Source organism: Myotis lucifugus, unplaced genomic scaffold (assembly GCF_000147115.1).
Source record: "Myotis lucifugus unplaced genomic scaffold, Myoluc2.0 scaffold_19, whole genome shotgun sequence".
Classification (NCBI taxonomy): Eukaryota; Metazoa; Chordata; class Mammalia; order Chiroptera; family Vespertilionidae; genus Myotis; species Myotis lucifugus.
Window position 1 is genome coordinate 7,703,547 of NW_005871067.1, and position 19,706 is coordinate 7,723,252.

Below are 19,706 nucleotides of genomic sequence, written 5' to 3' on the forward strand. Positions count from 1 at the left end.
GAGGCTTTTGCTGGATAGCCTCAGGCAAAGGCTAGATTAGCACCTCCCTAGAGATCCAGGAGCAAGGAAGCCCAGAGGTCAGAGTGGGACCATCCAGCTTTAAGCTCCGTGGAACCATAAAAGACACACTCAGGAGGCAGACTCAGTGAGCACCAAAGCCCCATCGAAGCAAGTCTAGCCCCAGAGGGGTGTCTCCAGCACAGAAGTTCTCCCACCGCAGACACAGCTGATTCTCACAGCCAATTGACCTGGAGGTCAATTCCTCACAGTGATAACTACAACAATCAAGGCTTAACCACAACAAGACTGTGCACAAAGCCCACAAGGGGGTGCACCAAGAGTGTCTACCTTAGGTAATTGGGACACTTAGCACAGAAAGGCACTCTATCGACACAGCGAAGCGTAAAAAAATGCCGAGACAGAGAAACAGGACACAAACGACAGAATTGGAGGAAAGCAAACTGTTGGATATAGAGTTCAAAACCACACTTTTAAGGTCTTTAAAGAACTGTTTAGAAGCCCTCGAAAAGACTGGTAAGACCGCCGATAAATGTAGTGAGATCCTCAAGAAATCTAATGAGACCCTCGATGTTGTGATAAAGGACCAACTAGAAATTAAGCATACACTGACTGAAATAAAGAATATTATACAGACTCCCAACAGCAGACCAGAGGGTTGCAAGGATCAAGTCAAAGATTTGAAATACGAAGAAGCAAAAAACACCCAACCGGAAAAGCAAAATGAAAAAAGAATCCGAAAATATGAAGATAGTGTAAGGAGCCTCTGGGACAGCTTCAAGCGTACCAACATCCGAATTATAGGGGTGCCAGAAGATGAGAGAGAGCAAGATATTGAAAACCTATTTGAAGAAATAATGACAGAAAACTTCCCCTACCTGGTGAAAGGAATAGACTTCCAAGTCCAAGAAGCGCAGAGAACCCCAAACAAAAGGAATCCAAAGAGGACCACACCAAGACACATCATAATTAAAATGCCAAGAGCAAAAGACAAAGAGAGAATCCTAAAAGCAGCAAGAGAAAGAAAATCAGTTACCTACAAGGGAGTACCCATACGACTGTCAGCTGATTTCTCAACAGAAACTTTGCAGGCCAGAAGGGAATGGCAAGAAATATTCAAAGTGATGAATACCAAGAACCTACAACCAAGACTACTTTATCCAGCAAAGCTATCATTCAGAAGTGAAGGCCAGATAAAGAGCTTCACAGATAAGAAAAAGCTAAAGGAGTTCATCACCACCAAACCAGTATTATATGAAATGCTGAAAGGTATCCTGTAAGAAGAGGAAGAAGAAGAAAAAGGTAAAGATACAAATTATGAACAACAAATACACATCTATCAACAAGTGAATCTAAAAATCAAGTGAATAAATAATCTGATGAACTGGTGATTGTAATCGAATCAGGGACATAGAAAGGGAATGGACTGACTATTCTTGGGGGGGGGGAAAGGGGTGTGGGGGTGAGTGAAGAGATTAGACAACAATCGTGCACCTATGGATGAGGACAGTGGGTGGGGAGTGAGGGCAGAGGGTGGGGTTGGAACTGGGTGGAGGGGAGTTATGGTGGGAAAAAAGAGTAACTAATGTAATAATCTGAACAATAAAGATTTAATTAAAAAAAAAAGGATACTTTGTGAAAGTTAGAATGACTATATTTGCAACTTCAAGATATACATGGGTGAAAGTTACAACAGACTGTATTACCTGTCTTATGCCCTTTTCTTGGTTCTTGGCATCATATTTACCAAGATAATTACAACATCGTGTCTACACCTGAACTATTATTAAAGAACAACATACTGGTCTGTGGGACAATAAGGGAGACTGTGAGTTGCCAAAGCTACTAAAAGAAAAGTAGCCAGCCACACAAGCGAGTTCTGGCTCGAAATAGCCAGTCAGCAAGGTTTAAGGTCAGAAATTACGTCTTACACATACCTTGTGCTTTCAGAACTATTAATAAGATCCTTGAAAGTTTGGTAAATAAATCTGGATAAAGAACTGATTATGAGCTAGTCAAACCATAAGCATAGTGGACCCTGTTTAAAAGAAAACTTTGCATGACTTAGAACATATTCCATCACCTAAGAAAATACTGGTTTATTGGGAGATTGAGAAGAGAAATAGGATCTCCTAATTTTCCCCCCTGTCACTTTTTGACCTTGTAGCTTCGGAGTGCTCAACTAATCTTTGTTTAGAATGCTGTGCCAAAACAGGCTTTGGCGTTGTCTACCTGATCCCCAATGAAAGCAAATGCATCTCACCTAGGATTAGACCATTAATATAGACATTACCTCACTTCTCTCCAGATGATGTAAGATTAATCTTAGTTCTGGCAATCTATCATCAGTCATGTAGGTGTAGTGTACTTAAAGTATAAAAAATGCCAACTTACTTATTACCAATGCTTTTTTCAAAATATAGTGCTTCTTTTAAGCTGTTGCAGATCGGTAAATGAAGAAAAGTTTCTAACTAATTACATATTTGCTCCTTTAGTCTCTTGCCATTAAAAATAGAAAGCAGCCCTAGATGGTTTGGCTCAGTGGATAGAGCATCGGCCTGCAGACTGAAAGGTCCCAGGTTTGATTGTGGTCAAGGGCACATGCCCAAGTTGCAGGCTCGATCCCCAGTAGGGGGCGTGCAGGAGGCAGCCAGTCAATGATTCTCTCTCATCATTGGTGTTTCTATCTCTCTCCTTCTTCCTTCCTCTCTGAAATCAGTAAAAATATGTTTTAAAAAATAGAAAGCAGTACAGCATATTTATGTAAGTTAAATTCTTTGATAATTATTGATTTATAAAAAGTGGTATATGTGTACGTATTTCTTTTAGTGTGCTGATAAAAGGAATGGAGCTTGGGAAGGAGCAAGGTGAGAAATAAACCCCATGGAAAAACAGGAAGTTGAACTCAAGTTGCTCCTCTAGCAGTAATTGTGGCGAAGATGGTCAGAGTTGATCCATGACTAGCATTTCTGCTACACTGACCATTAAGATGCTTGGGAGAGGCATCAGGGGGTGGGGAGGCAAGGCAGATGGATTTTAAGAAATCTCTGTGTTTGATCTCTCAACTCTCTCTCTCTTCCTTCTCAGGAGTTAGAAGCAGCTCTTCACAGAGATGATGCAGAGTTTATTAGTGACCTAATCGCCTGCTTGCTTCAGGGCTGCTATCAACGAAGGGATATCACGTGAGTAATTCTGATCTTACTAAATTTTTTGAAGAGAGAACCAACCAATCAACCAGTCATCAAGATGTTTCATGCCTCCTAACAAACCAGTACTGATCATTAGCCAAAACGACATAACAGTATAAACTGAGTATTTACAAATGGATTCCCAAGTCTTGTGTTTGGTTCTTTCTGCAGTTGACTTTTTAAAAATGTTTTTATTGATTTTAGAGAGAGAAGAAGGGAGAGGCGGGGAGAGAGAGATAAAGAGATAGAGAAACATCAAGATGAGAGAAACATCGATCAGTTGCCTTCTGTATTTTTCCTGACCAGGAATTGAACCAGTGACCCCTTGGTTCCTGGGTTTACACTCAACTGCTGAGCCACACCAGCAAGACAACGTTTCTTTTACATCGGTGTTTCTCTCTCTCTAAAATCAATAAAAACTTTTTTTTTTTCGTTGTTTTTGCTGAGCTGGTGTGGCCCAGTGATTGAGTGTCAACACATGCACCCAGAGGTCACGGGTTTGATTCCCGGTCAAGGCACATGCCCGGGTTGTGGGGGCTTGATTCCCAGTAGGAGACATGCAGGAGGCAGCCAATCGATGTTTCTCTCTCTTCAATGTTTCTATCCCTCTCTCTCTCTCCCTTCCTCTCTGTAAAAATCAATGAAAATATTTTGTTTTTGTTTTTCTCCTTGAATTTCAGATGTTTTAAAGAAAGGGATATATATATATATATATATATATATATATATATATATATATATATATATATAAATATAAAAGGCTAAGTGTCCATCTTTCCGACCGTTAGCTATGTTGCACACTGACCACCAGGGGGCAGGTGCTCAACACAGGAGCTGCCATGACGCGCACTGGCCATTTAAAAATAAATAAAGGCAACACGGACCTGGTGCCGACAAACCAACACTTGGCTTCCCCCAAGTGGAACACAGGCCCCACCACCACCCTGGAGCAACACCCCACCAAATTGCAGCCAACGCTGCCAAGACCCCATGGCACAAAATGTGGCCCACAGCCCAGCCTGGAAGTGGTGGCTGTGGGTGCCGGGTAATGATGTCACATAGCAACGCCCAGCTTCCTCTCCCTAGCGACTAGCCTCCTTGGAGTTTCTTCTGCCCAGGAACCCGACTTGCATTATAGCCAGGTGCAAACATTTTACATTTTAACCAAACGTATGTGAAGCATTTTCCCATGCCTCATCTCATTTGATCCTCACAGAAGTCCTGGAGTAGGTAGATAGGAGACTCAGTAGAATCCTATTTTCTTTTCATTAGCCGGAAAACAGAGATTTAGAAAATTTAGAAACTTGACCCAACTGAAAAGAAGTAAGAAATGGTGGAACTTGAAAATGACTTCAGATTTTCTCACTGCTCAGAATATAGTCAAACACTGCTGCAGTTAAATATTTTACCCTTTGTTCTCCCTGCGTGATCTACAATAATAATCTGCTTCATGTTGATATTTACTGCTGTGTTGCTGACAATTACCTGAAAGAGAAGTTGGGGTCCTTCACTGGGCTGGAAAAAGTTTAGTTAAATCAGAAAGCAGGTCTAATTAAGCAAGTTTATTCTATATCTATAAAAGGTTAAGTTGACTCGCGCATGCACGATACATATAAAGCTAACGCTGGTGCTAGTTGCATGCATGTGTTTCCATCTGTCATTGTCGATTGTGAATTTGGTTGACACTTCCATTATAGAGAAAGGGCGAATAGCAATATTAAAATATTTCTTCTAATTAATTTTCTTTCATTGTGCACCAATCTGTGCACCAGGACACTAGTAGATTTATATAAGAAGTTATATTTATATACAAGGAGAATGATCGCTTTTTGGCTAAGATCAAGTGTATGTACAAGGAAAATGAATTGTCTTAAATTATAAACTGTCAAGTATCTCGTGGTAAGGTGGTATGGAGATGCCAAGAAAACTGTTAGCAAAAGTGATACAATTGAAACTGAGTAGGATAAAGGTGCTATTGGAAAGGAATATCAAACATGCAATTCTTTGGGATAGGTAGAGGCTTTCAGGCAGATTGTAGGCACAAAGAACAACACTACATTTATAGTGTTTGTTGGGTTAGTATGTTTGTGCTTCCATTGCCTCGCACTGGAATATGAAAGTTCTCCCTGGCCTGGCCCAGCCTGTCTCCTGCCACTTTCTCCACTGAAGCTATCATTCTGGTGAAATGATCTCAATGTCATAGATACCTCATTTTATTTTACTCTAGGAAAAACATGCCTTGTTTGAGGTGCTTGGTGTGCATTAGGAATTCTAGAAAGTATGTGGTAGATAAAGGAATTTATTACCAAAGAGATATTGTCATCTTCATACTCCTCGATACCAAAAAAAACCCCATTTTATTTTCAAATTCATCCTTGCCACACTATCTACTTTTTACCACCAGTTTGAACTGTACTTTGTCCAGCTAGGGCTGACATATAATTCTTGTAAGACATCTTTGCTTAGTGAGAAAAAAATTTTTAAATCAAGCATTAAGTGACATTATAACCAGATTTATTAATTGGAGTGTAGAATAACCATGTGACAAACACTTTATTAGATACTTATCAAAATACAGAGAATTTCCAATCAAACTCTAACTGAAAAAAAAATTTAGATTGCCATCAAGCTGCCTTAAATGTTTCCTATAGTTTTTCTAAGCCATTTTCAGAATTTAGAATATAGTATTTTATAATATGCCCTAAAATTTATGTATAACAGAATCTAAAATTATAGTTGCACATTGGAGTAGATACTTGTATTCTAGAGAGGTATTATTCATCTTTGCATTTTAACCTGAAATATAATTAATTAGGCAAGGCAGACATTGAGTTTCCTTTTTGTTTGTCATCTAAGTCGTAGACCTGATTTTGAAGTGGCATCCAAACTCTGTAGTCTCTTTATCTGTACAAGCAAAGGTAAGACTGTTGGCCTCAGTTTCACAATCCATACCATTGATTAGTAAACTTTTACCTATTTTACCAGAATGTGCTGTCAGTGGTCTAAAATAAAACTATCTACTCTGTGAGAAACTCTTAACATATTTATTTTCTTTGGAATTTGTCAATATAAAGTCCAAATAGATAGTATAATAACATGAGGCTTCAGAAAGGGACTTTCGGACCCTTCCTGTTACTGCCTCTTCATTTTCTGCTTTCTATTTAAGATTTGTCAACTGTCAAACGACCAGCTCTCTTTCCCCTGCCCTACCTACTCTCTGTATTTTATATTAATGTATTTTTGTATCGGGGCTATCTGGCTAGGCCTCAGACATTCCACAGCTACCTAGAGGACATCATTAACTACCGCTGGGAACTGGAGGAAGGGAAACCCAACCCGCTGAGAGAAGCCAGTTTCCAAGACCTGCCTCTTCGTACGCGTGTGGAGATCCTACACCGCCTCTGTGATTACCGGCTAGATGCAGATGATGTCTTCGATCTTCTCAAGGTGCTTAACTGGCAAGCCCTAGCCCTAGAGCAGCAATTTTCAACCTTTTCATCTCATGGCACACTAAAATTTCTCAGCACACCAAAAAATACATTTTTGTCTGATTTGACCAAAAAATAGGTATGATTTTGATAAATTCACATAGAATGGGTATTGTTAGCTGTTGTGCTTTTTTTTTTTTTAATGATCTAAGGCAGTGGTCGGCAAACTGCGGCTCGCGAGCCACATGCGGCTCTTTGGCCCCTTGAGTGTGGCCACGAAGTTTCAATCGCACTGTATGTGCGTGCCCGCACGTGGTATTTTGTGGAAGAGCCACACTCAAGGGGCCGCAGTTTGCCGACCACTGATCTAAGGGAAAAGAGGTCATTGCCCCTATCTAAATAGTCAGGTATTTCATGTTTTAAAATTCTTGCAACACCAGTTGAAAATCGCTGCCCTAGAGGAAGAAAAACACCAACATGTTTCCTAAAGTCTGAAATTTGATTTAACATAATTAAAATATTGAAAGTCGAAGACTTTAACACGTTTATGCAAGTGAAGTTTGTCCCTACATGTTTATACACATTATAAAAAAAGTGCTAGAGAAGGAAGGTATAGTTCTTCGCTCCCCCTTATTCTATTGTTATCTATTTAGAAGTCTGTCTCAGATTGGGAGGGTGTAGACTATTGCTTTTCATTCATAGGAAGGTCAATTTCTAATCCTGTTCAGTTAGAAATGATCAAATATATTGATGACTTCTCAGTTCAGCCCTACTCATGTACATGATATAAAAATCATTGTGCAATTTAGCACAGTCTACTGAAAACTCAAGGACTTTAATAGCAATGACCCTGGGGTAAAGTGGGTACTGTAGTTTATGATAGATCTACAATAGAGGATCATGTGAGACAGCTTTCATACGGCAGATTCTGCTCTGTTGTAATTGTCTTTTCTTTTATGGATGCACACATAAAATAAGTCAAGCCAAATATATAATGCTAGAGGCCCAATGCACGAAATTCGTGCAAAAGCAGGCCTTCCTTCCCCCAGTTGCCGGGACCTGGGCTTCCCTCTGGCTGCCGGCACCCCTGACCCGGGCTTCCCTCGCAGAAGGAGGCCCTGCCCATCCGCCGCAGCCTGCCCGTCAGTGGCCTGGGCCTCCCTCTACAGCAGTGGCTCTTAACCTTCCTAATGCCGCGACCCTTTAATACAGTTCCTCATGTTGTGGTGACCCCCAACCATAAAATTATTTTCGTTGCTACTTCATAACTGTAATTTTGCTACTGTTATGCATCGTAATGTAAATATCTGATATGCAGGATGTATTTTCATTGTTACAAATTGAACGTAATTAAAGCATAGTGTTTAATCACAAAAACAATATGTAATTATATATGTGTTTTCTGATGGTCTTAGGCGACCCCTGTGAAAGGGTCATTCGACCCCCAAAGGGGTCGTGACCCACGGGTTGAGAACAGCTGCTCAACAGGGTGATCATGGGGTGATGGCTGGGCCCCCGACCAATTGCATCACACCCACCTTGACTGGCCTGGCACCAGTGAGTGTCATAGTGTGGTCCTGGATGGTCATTCCGCTGTTCAACTGTTTGGTCAATTTGCATATTATGCTTTTATTATATAGGACTAGAGGCCCGGTGCATGAAATTCGTGCACGGGGAGGGTGAGGGTGGGAGGGGTGTCCCTCAGCCCGACCTGCAGCCTCTCCAATCCAGGAGCCCTCAGGGGATGTCCTACTGACGGCTTAGGCCCGCTCCCCGTGGTTCTCTGCTCTCTGCAGGGCCTGCCTGCTCCACACCATGGCGATGGGCAAAGCAGGCCCTGCTGGGTGCTGCCTGCGGGCCGCGCTTGCCTGCTCCGGGTCGCCACAGCAATGCCTGCTGGGCTCACATTGCTGGGGTGATGCTGCCAGGGTCCTGCCCCGGCTGCTATGGGCACCACCATCTTTGTCACGGAGTGGCGGTTAATTTGCATATTACTCTTTCATTAGATAGGGTGTTCATCAAAATTCCTTTTGATTTCTTTTTTGTAGATGAAATGGGAGCAGTGATGGGGATGGGAAGCATTCTATGTATATTTCATATGCCCTGATTGAATATTACTTAGGTACTTGGGCATGTTTAAATATAAGGTATATCTGAGTATAAATTTGGAATCCTCATTAAGTTTTCTCCTCTTTTGTTCCCCATATCCCCAAACCTCTTTTTCCTGTTCTTGAACCTAGGGTCTAGATGCAGACAGTCTCCGCGTGGAGCCATTAGGTGAAGATAATTCCGGGGCACTATATTGGTATTTCTATGGAACTCGAATGTACAAGGAGGACCCAATACAAGGAAAATCCAACAGAGAACTCTCTTTGAGCAGGTACATTGTTTAAGATCAGAGCTTGGTAGCTAGTGTACAGAAATGTCATTAAAACTAAATGCATCAGCAGCACTATTTTTTTTTTCTTATTAAGGAATTAATTATGACAGCACACCTGCAAAGAGATAGAAAGGGAGTTGTTTCATACAGAAATAAAAAGGAATTGAACTGTAGCCACTAATAGCAAGTGGTGAAATCTGTTTTGCTGGGAGGTTTCTGAGGAGCACCACTTCCCCTATCAGAGACTGTTCTATACAGCAGGTTCTTAGCAGTACAGTCATTTCACTGCCATTGTTTTCCTCTTTTGTACTCAATGTCTGAACCATAGTCTTACTAACTACTCTTAACACATTTCATACCGCATAGAAATCTCTAAGACATACGCCAGGGACCGCACATTTTTGGGCAAACTGCACGTTATTTAAATCATCATAACTACAGATCATAATGCACTTTAGGTGTTGGTTTTCAATAATTATAACATTTTTATTTACAAAAACAATTAAACAATTAAAGTTCCTAGTACTTTTTTAACGTATGGTGCTACGTAAAACATTTTCTAAAAGCGCCAGGAACTTGAAGACGAAGACTATTCGAATGACCAAAATACAATGTAACTGCAATGCTTTATGGGTTCGTGCAATTATATAGTTTTTCGTAGATTGACCTGCACGGTTTCCACCAATGAGATCGCTTCATTCGATGTGGACAAGACAGTGTGTTGACATCTAAGGTCCATAACAGATGGCGCTTGAAAAACGAGAAAACTCCTGAGTGGTCCTTAACAGATGGCGCGCGAAACACGAGAAAGCTCGTGAGCAGTACGAAAGGTGTTAAATGAGGAAGAATCTTTTCCATAGCATCCTGTAATGATGCTACCATCTTTTCTTATTGCTGGGAGCAGTGCTCACTATTAGGAAAGTGTTAGGTCTTACTCAGATTTTAATATTGTAAAATGTCAGTTTTCCTTGATTCAATATTCTAATGGAAGATTGAAAGTCACCCTGCCCTTTCCCTATGATGGCTGAATTTAACACGTTAAGCGCCCAGTCAGTCACCAGTGACTGACACTATACTTTCCATCTGGAAGACAAAACAGGCTGGGCGCTTAACGTGTTAATCTATTTCAGTAGCCTCATGGCTAGGAAAGCTGTACTTACAATACATCAGTACTATGATAAAACATTTCTATTTAATATGCTGTCAGTACTATGATAAAACATTTCTATTTAATATGCTGTTTCTTAGGGAAAGTGAAGGACAAAAAAATGGCTCAGGCATTCTTGGGAAAACAGGAAAAAGAAGAGGAAGACCCCCCAAACGGAAGAAACTACAGGAGGAGATTATAGTGAGGTAAGACAATCTTGTTAGTCCTTGACGGTTTTAGATCCTCTTGCTGAAAGGAACCTATTTTCACTTGTTCCTCATGCCATGAGAAGGACCTAAATGATGGAGACCTGGATCAGAATCCTCATGGAATTATAAGTGTGTACTAGGAAATCAGAAACCCTAGCTGCATGACCTCTAGCAAGTTACCTATTTTCTAAGCCTATTGTTTTATTGGACAGTGGACGTACTAATAGGAATGATGATTAACTTGAAGTAGACAATGAATGTGACAGTGTAACAGATTGAAAAACTATGCTGATTCAGTATGTATTAACTTCTAAAAAATTTGTTGTGTCACACATTTTTATAGGAACATGGAGCAAATTAATTCTGTGATTGTGTTAATATCAGCATTTTAATAGGACATATCTTATATAAGTTTAGGGTTAGTTCTTTCCCATTAGGGAGATTTTAGTAGCAAACCTGCTTTGTTTTGTTTAGAATTCAATTTCCTAAAATAAAGGCAAGTTATTAAACATGTTTTAAAGTATTTTATATTTAATTTTAGCAAAGAAAAAGAGATTCTGTTACATTTGGGAATTTTTAGAGGCCTGGTGCACGAAATTCGTGGGGGGGGGGGGGGGAGGTGTCCCTTCAGCCCAGCCTTGCACCCTCTCCAATCCAGGACCCCTTGGGGGATGTCTGCAGGGATTGGACCTAAACTGGCAGTCAGACATCCCTCTCACAATCCTGGACCGCTGGCTCCTAGCTGCCCCCCCCCCGCCAGCCTGATCACCCCTAACCGCCTCTGCCTGCTGGCCTGATCTCCCCTAACTGTACCCCCTGCCAGCCTGATCACCCCTAACCGCCTCTGCCTGCTGGCCTGATCTCCCCTAACTGTACCCCCTGCCGGCCTGCTGTTTGGTCGTCCGTCCGGTTGTTTCGGTCATGACACCCCCTGGCTTTTTATATATTAAGATGTCATTATCTTTTAGGAAATTGCAGCATGTGAATCTTAGTGAAGGGTTTTCAGAATCTGACCTATACTGTGTAAATATACTTAAGGATCATATCTGTTATTATACACCTGTGGAAGTTAGGTCGTATTCTTAAAAACGAATGACACGTCAATCTGCTCATTCCCTCTAAATTTTAGCATTGATAAATAATCTAAATGCTTGAAGTAAGCCAGATTTTTTACTGTGTTATTTATTAACCACTAAAAAGTATTTCTAGGAATCAGATTATGAATAAACCTATCAGAATTTGATTTTATTTTACATTTAAGAATCAGTATTCTGCTTAACTTTCCAGAAATTAGACCACAGATTGCAGCTTTCCTTCAACAGTGTTTCTGAGAAATGTCCTATAATTATGTTCTGTACACACAACATCTGTTTCTGGATTTTGTTAGCAATCTATACCTCCTTAAGTATTCAAAAAGCTGCTTCATATCTATCTCCATTTCTCTATAAGTGAAATTAAAGTACCTTAGTGTTAGGAATACAGTAAACCCTCAATTTTGCACACCTCAATTTAATGGACTTTGGATTTAATGGACAGAATTTCCAGTCCGTATGTCATATGTGAAAATTAACACCTTGTTAATTTTAAAATGCTTTTAACCAAGACTTGCCACAGGTTATTTTTGTTGTTGTTATTAATTCACTAGGCTTTTTTGTGTGTGCTTTTTTTAACTGATTTCACAGAGAAGAAGGGAGAGAGGGAGAAAGAGATAGAAACTTAGATGAGAGAGAATCATCAATTGGCTGCCTCCTACATGCCCTCCACTGGGAATACAGCCCACAATTTGGGCATGTGCCCTGGCTTGGAATTGGACTGTGACCTCCTGTTTCATATGTTGATGCTCAACCACTGAGCCAGGGCTTCACTGTTATTTTTAACAGATTTTCGCGAACAGGCCATATTTTGAAAAAAACACTTTAATAATTTTGCCAACATAATAAGTATTACATATCTACAAGTATAGTCTACATTTAAATCCAAGAGTCACCTCTTATAAACAATGTTCAACAAATGAATAGCACGTGGTCACACCACATCTCGCAAGTAATTGGTTCTGTTGTCACTTGGTGTGACTTTCTGCAGCAGTTTCTACTTGTACCATGGATGTTCCCACATGCACTAAGCCACGCCCCAGCCACGTGCATTTGTTTACTCGCAGTGACTGGTGAATACAGCATTTATTGGATCGCTTCAGTATAAATTTAAAATTACAGTTATACATATAGAAAACTGAAATTAAACTTTCCATACATAGTTAATTTTAATTATACAAATGTGTCTACATTAGTTAAAACAGGTAAACTAAACTAATTTGTCAATTTTTAACATACACATTCAGAAAACCTACTTTATTATATAACGAACTTCCGGCTTTAATGGACAGTCCTCACCCAAATTAGTCCATTATATTGAGGTTTTACTGTTTAGAATCTTTTATCAAGCATACATAGACTTGTGCCTCTAACAGTGATTTTATTCTTGATAGCTCTATATTTAAATATTTTTATATTAAATAATATTTAAAATTCAGTTCCTCAGTCACATCAGCCACAGCGCATTTAAGTGCTCTGTGGCCACGTGTGGCTCATGGCTACCAAATTGACAAACAATATAGCACATTTTTATTCGCACAGAAAGTTCTGTGGAACAATATGTCTAGTATGACTCAGGGTACAAATAATTATGATCCTTAACACTCATTCTGAACATTTTCACATTTTAGAATTTAATGCCCATCATCCCTGTAAGGTCAGCATATTAACAACTCCATTTTATAGAAACATTAATTAATTTTCACAAGGTCATGGTTAGTGCCAAGTCTTGTTCTTAACCTATGTCCTTAACCTCTACCTTATATGAGGCTAAATTTAAATATAGGATTGGCAAAAGGAGGTTTACAGTTGTTAATATGTGAAACACAGTTAATTCTTGTATTATTATTTATTAATTATTTATTTGTATTACAACTGCAAACCTATTTTTGCCCACCCTTGTATGCCGTATCTTCAGTGTAGCTTTGAGTTAAGGGAGGACAACATTGGAATCTTTATACTTCTTTTTTTCTTGGTATTTAACTGTTAACACTCCTCTATTTGATATTTTTTGATGTTTTAAAAGTTAATATTTTCCTATGATTGATGTTACCATGACAGTGAGTCCCTATGTCAGTTTTTTCTCTCTATTCCAATACATCTACATCCTAGTATTCATTTTTTCAGTAGTCATTTCTTATAACCTTACCCTCTTGATACACACACACACACACACGCACACACACACACACACATATTTAGTTGGATCTACCTGATAGGGGAAATAACAGTTTTGAACATGTCTGTTTAATTGTTAATCTCTTTTTCAGTGAGAAGCAGGACAAAAATTCCATGGCATCTGAGCCACAGACAAGAAATGGTAATGACCTCTGCTGGAGTTTTTGGAAAGGATTAAGTCAATGCAATTTATTTGTGTTGTGATGGGGATTCTCATTTTCCAGAGTCATACACCGCAGTTAAGATTATTGCAGTACCATCTAACTAGCCTTGTTGCCCTTCAGTTCTCTCTTCCTTGTACTTTATTCTGTGCCCGTCTCTCCTGAAGGATAACTTTATATCAGGGGTAGTTCTTTTCACTTTTGCCCTGTTACCTGGCTTCAGTGTAATATCTACCCAAACATTTAGGTGAATGAGCAACTTCTGAAAGAGCAAGCAATCTTTTTAATGTAAAATGCTTTACTACATAAGAGAGTATACTGGTTTTCTATTGAGATTTCAATTTTGTAATCCAAATCGCATAATTTGGAGGAGAATATAAATTTAATAATAGTGTCTTAATGTCTGTGAAATGGGGAAGACACTGCAAAAGGTCAAATCAAAACTCTTTGCATAGGAAAAAATAAACATTTAAGCATCTCTACTATATTCACATCTACCGTATAAAGGTCACAAAAGTTATATTTATATTGCTTTTGTCAGTATTCACTGTTAGCTGTAAACAGTGATAGTAACAGGAAAATCAAAAGTATACATTATCAATCTTCAAATTAAAAAGGAATAGGTCTTTTATTCTGATTTCCTGGTTTTGTTCATGAGCCAGAGTAAAAACAAAATTGAGAATAAATAGGAAAAGAGGATTTATTTAATGAACCCATTCCTTTCTTTTTCCGGGTCCCAAGGGCCAGGTCAAGGCACTTGGTGGCTCCTGTGCCAAACAGAAGAAGAATGGAGACAGGTCACTGAGAGTTTTCGAGAGAGGACCTCCCTTCGAGAACGGCAGCTCTATAAGCTCCTCAGCGAGGATTTCCTACCCGAGATCTGCAACATGATTGCCCAGAAGGTATGCAAAGGAAAAGTTTTCCTCCCCTCTCTATTAGGTGTAAAGCTTCATTGTTTTAAGGATTATTCATTAGAGCTTTTAATACATTCCACTGTCTCCTGGATGTGGTATGACCTTTATCCTTTCTTCTCTGGAATATTATAATGGGACCTCATGTCACTCATGGGCCTTGACTGTGGACAACATAATTTAATTCTCCTTATCCAAGAAGTCCTAAACCCTCCACACCCACCCCCTACTTCATTACTTAGAGTGGCTTTTCACAATCAGGAAACATTCCCTGAACCCTCAGGTGTGTCTCATATCATCCTCTGCATAACTCTCTATATATGCTTTTTTCCCCATCATCATCTTATTGTCTGTCTCTTTTCCCCTAAGCAACAATCTCTAACAAGTATTTGTCTTTATATGTCCAGTGCCAGCTCTTTTTCCCAGCTCCATCTGAGCTGTATGCCCTCTTCTCCAACTTCAGGGCAAGTTGTAGTTTCATAAACCATACAGCCTATGTTTTCATGTATATGCATCCTAATTTCTGACTTTTGCAAACATCTTTTCCCCTCTACTTCCCTACCCATTCAAATACTTCTCTCCCAAAAACTCCACTTAAAGTCATTATTTCCTTGAGCTGTCCATTGCTCCTAGTCTTAGGATTGTCCTCCCTAACATGTTAATTCATCCCTTACTTAATTCCATTGTGAATTTAAGCTTCTTTAGATTAAGGACTATGTCCTACTCATCATTTCAACCCCCACAGCACCTAATGTAATGTCTTTCCGTGGTGGGTGCTCAGTAATAATTTACTTTGCTTGTTTCATTTCCATAATTCTAATACATGTTAATAGAAGACAGAAAAAATTTGACAGCCTGCCAATAAAATAAGAAGAGAAAATATTTATGAATTACTAGAGGCCCAGTGCACGAATTCATGCACCTTGAAAGGAACTGTGGGCCACGAGGCTGCAGCGGGCACAGGGGCGGGTCTCAGCCCATCCTCCGCATTCCCGCCGCCTTCACTCCCACACACTGACAGCTCCAGCTCCACTTGCACACTGACAGCGCAGAGCGATTGGGGCCAGCACCAGCAGCAGGTGCAAGCAGCAGCTGCTGCCCCAATCACCCTTCAGGAGCAGGGGGAGGTGGAGAAGCCCTCAGGGGCGATCGGGACCGGAAGCTGCCACTTGCACCCACTGGCTGCACCAGTCTGCATTCCCACCAGCAGTATACTACAGTTCCTTTTTCTTCACATCTTCACCAGTTATTTTTTAGTATATTTTTTTTTATTTGAGAGGGGAAAGGAGAGGGAGAGAGAGCTAGAAACATCAATGATGAGAGAGAATCATTGATCGGCTGCCTCCTGCACACCCCCCACTGGGGATCAAGCCCACAACCCTGGGCACGTGCCCTTGATCAGAATCAAACCCTTCAGTCCCCATGCCACACTCTATCCACTGACCCAAACCAGCTAGGGCTCATTTGTTGATTTGTTAATGGTAGCCATTCTGACAGGTGTGAGGTGATACCTCATTGTTGTTTTAATTTGCATCTCTCTGATGATCAGTGACTTTGAGCATTTTTTCATATGTCTCTTGGCCATCTGTATGTCCACTTTGGAGAATAGTCTATTTAGTCCTTTGCCCATTTTTTTATTGGATTGTTTGTCTTCCTTTTGTTAAGTTGCATGAGTTACTTATATATTTTATATATTAACCCTTTATCCGATATATCATTGCCAAATATATTCTTCCATACCGTGGGCTCCCTTTTCATTTTGTTGATGGTTTCTTTTGCTGTGCAAAAGCTTTTTATTTTGATGTTGTCCTATTTATTTTCTCCTTAGTTTTCTTTGCTTTAGGAGATGTATCTGTAAACATATTGCTACAAGAGATGTCTGAGAATTTGCTGCCTATAGTTTCTTCTAGGATTTCTATTGTTTCACAACTTATATTTAAATCTTTTGTCCACTTTTAGTTTATTCTTGTGTATGGTATAAGTTGGTGGTCTAGTTGCATTTTTTTTTTTGCATATATCTGTCCAAGTTCTCAACACCATTTATTGAAGAGACTGTCTTGACTCCTTTGTCAAATATTAATTGAGCATAATGAGTTCTCCTGTACTGTCCCATTGATATATATGCCCATTCTTGTGCCAAGCAGTTTTGAGTATAGTGGCTTTGTAAGTATAACTTGACATCTGGTATTGGGATTCCTCCATTGTTCTTTCTCAAGATTGCTGAAAATATTCAGGGCCTTCTTTGGTTCCATATAAATTTTGGAGTATTTGTTCTAGATCTGTGAAATACATCTTTGGTATTATAATAGGAATTGCATTGAATCTGTAGATTGCTTTGTGTAGTATGGACATTTTAATGATGTTAATTCTACCAGCCAGTGAACACAGTATTTTCTTCCACTTGTTTTTGTCTTCCTCTATCTCTTTTTTCAACGTCCTGCAGTTTCCCAAGTACCAGCTGTTTACCTACTTGGTTAATTTTATTTGTAAGTTTCCTAATTTTTTCTGTTGCAGTGGTAAATGGAATTGTTTATTTAGTTTCTCTTTCTGAGAATTCATTATTGGTATATAAAAATGCCATGGATTACTGGGGCTTAATTTGTATCCTGCTATGTTGCCAAATTCATTTATTAAATCTAGTCATTTTTTGATGGAGTCTTTAGGGTTTTCTATGTACAGAATCATGTCATCTGCGAATAATGAGAGCTTTACTTCCTCTTTTCCAGTTTGGATGCCTTTTATGTTTTCCTCTTGTCTGATCACTGTGACTAGGACTTCCAGTACCATGTTGAATAAAAGTGATGAAAGCAGACATCCCTGTCTTGTTCCTATTCTTAAGGGAAAAGGTTTTAGTTTTTGCCCATTTAGTATGATGTTTCCTGTAGGTTTGTCATATGTTGCCTTTATTATATTGAGATATGATCCCGCTATTCACATTTTTCAGAGTTTTTATCAAAACTGGTTGTTGGATTTTGTTGAATGCTTTTTCTGCATCTATTGATATGATCATGTGATTGTTGTCTTTCAGTCTGTTTATGTGATGTAGCACGTTTATTGATTTAAGGATATTGTACCAGCCTTACATTCCTGGAATAAACCCCACTTGGTCATGCTGTATGATCTTTTTAATATATTGCTGGATACGATTTGCTAATATTTTGAGGATTTTAGCATCTATGTTCATCAGGGATATTGGCCGGTAATCTTCTTTCTTTATAATGTCTTTATGTGGTTTTGGAATTAGGATAATGCTGGCCTCATAAAAAGAGTTTGGAAGTGTTCCTTGGACTTTTTGGAATAGTTTGAGGAGTATACATGTTAATTCTTTGAATGTTTGGTAAAACTCCTATGAGAAACCATCCAGACCAGAACTTTCGTTTGCTGGGAGTTTTTTTATATTATTATTATTATTATTATTATTAGAGGCCCGGTGCATGAAATTCATGCACGGGAGGGTGTCCCTCAGCCCAGCCTGCACCCTCTCCAAACTGGGACTCCTCGAAACTGGGACTCCTCGGGGGATGTCCAACTGCCGGACCTCCCTCTCACAATCCGGGCCTGCCTGTCTGCCTGATTGCCCCTAACCGCTTCTGCCTACCAGCCTGATCACCCCCAACTGCCCTCCCCTGCCAGCCCAATTGCTCACAACTGCCCTTCCCTGCTGGCCATCTTGAGACGACGTGAGGGCACCGCGCGAGGGCCACCTAGGCTTTTATTAGTATAGATTGCTTCTACTTCATCAATTGTTATTGGCCTATTCCTGTCTTTTTATTCTTCCCGATTGAGTTATGGAAGGTTCTATTTTTTAGTAATTTGTCCATTTCATCCACATTGTCCAACTTGTTGGCATGTTCACAGTATTTTCTGACAATTCTTTGTATTTCTCTGGGGTCAGTTTTTACTTCACTGCTTTCATTTCTGACTTTATTTATTTGGGTCCTCTTTGTTTCTTGATGGGTCTGGCTCATGGCAATGTTGTTTATATTTTCAAATAAAAGCTCTTGTTTTCATTCATTTTTTTTGTGTTTTTTTGGGGGTTTTTTTGTCTCTGTCACTTATTTCTGCTCTAATCTTTATTATTTCCTTCATTCTACTTACTCTTGTCTTTTCTTGTTCTCTTTCTAATTCTTTAAATTGTAGGGTTAAATAATTTATTAATTTTTTTGTGTTTTTTAAGGTATGTCTGTAGTGCTATGAACTTCCTCTCAGAACTGCTTTCACTGTGTCCCATAAATTTGGGGTTGTTGTATGTTCATTTTCATTTGTTTCCAGGAAGTTTTTTATGTCTTTCTTGATCTCATTGGTAACCTGTTCATTGTTTAATAACATGCTGTTTAGCCTCCATGTGTTTGAATGTTTGGGAATGTTTTTGCTGTTGTTGATTTCTAATTTAATTCCATTGTGATCTAAGAAGATGCTTGATATGATTTCAATCTTCTTGAACTTGGAGAGACTTGATTTGTGTCTCAACATGTGGTCTATCTTTGAGAATGACCCATGTTCACTTGATGTATATTCTGTAGCTTTAGGGTGCAATATCCTATAAATGTAATTTAAATCCATCATTTAGAGTCTCTGTTTTCCTGTTAATTTTTTGTCTGGAAGATATATTCAGTGATGTCAGTGGGGTGTTAAGGTCCCCTACTATAACTGTATTGCTGTCAATCTCTTCCTTAAAGTCCTCTAGAATTTTTTTTATTTTTTATTTTAGATATTTAGGTGCTCTTGTATTGGGTGCATATATGTTTACCAGGGTTATATCCTCTTGTTCAATCAGTCCCTTTAGTATTGTATAGTGACCTTTATAGTCTCTTGTGATGGCCTTCATTTTGAAGTCTTATTTTGTCACTTATGAGTATTACTACCCCAGATTTTTTTTCTCATTTCTATTTACATGGAAAAATTTTTTACCATCTCTTCACTCTCATCCTGTGTGAATCTTTTGTTTTGAGGTGGGTCTCATAGACAGCATATAAATGGGTCATGTTTTTTTAT

The 19,706-nt window shown here is 39.3% G+C and overlaps 1 protein-coding gene across 1 annotated transcript in view; it reads left to right on the top strand.

Moving 5' to 3' along the window:
- The first annotated feature begins 3,108 nt into the window (after window positions 1–3,108).
- The window catches only part of LOC102426775 (cat eye syndrome critical region protein 2), a 59,014-nt gene continuing 42,416 nt past the window's right edge, over window positions 3,109–19,706 (top strand). The window contains exons 1-6 of the mRNA XM_014452929.2: window positions 3,109–3,200; window positions 6,470–6,653; window positions 8,875–9,014; window positions 10,263–10,367; window positions 13,732–13,781; window positions 14,542–14,702. Of these exons, the coding sequence (XP_014308415.1) occupies window positions 8,959–9,014; window positions 10,263–10,367; window positions 13,732–13,781; window positions 14,542–14,702 (372 nt within the window). The 5' untranslated portion in view covers window positions 3,109–3,200; window positions 6,470–6,653; window positions 8,875–8,958. The remainder of the gene's footprint in view (window positions 3,201–6,469; window positions 6,654–8,874; window positions 9,015–10,262; window positions 10,368–13,731; window positions 13,782–14,541; window positions 14,703–19,706) is intronic.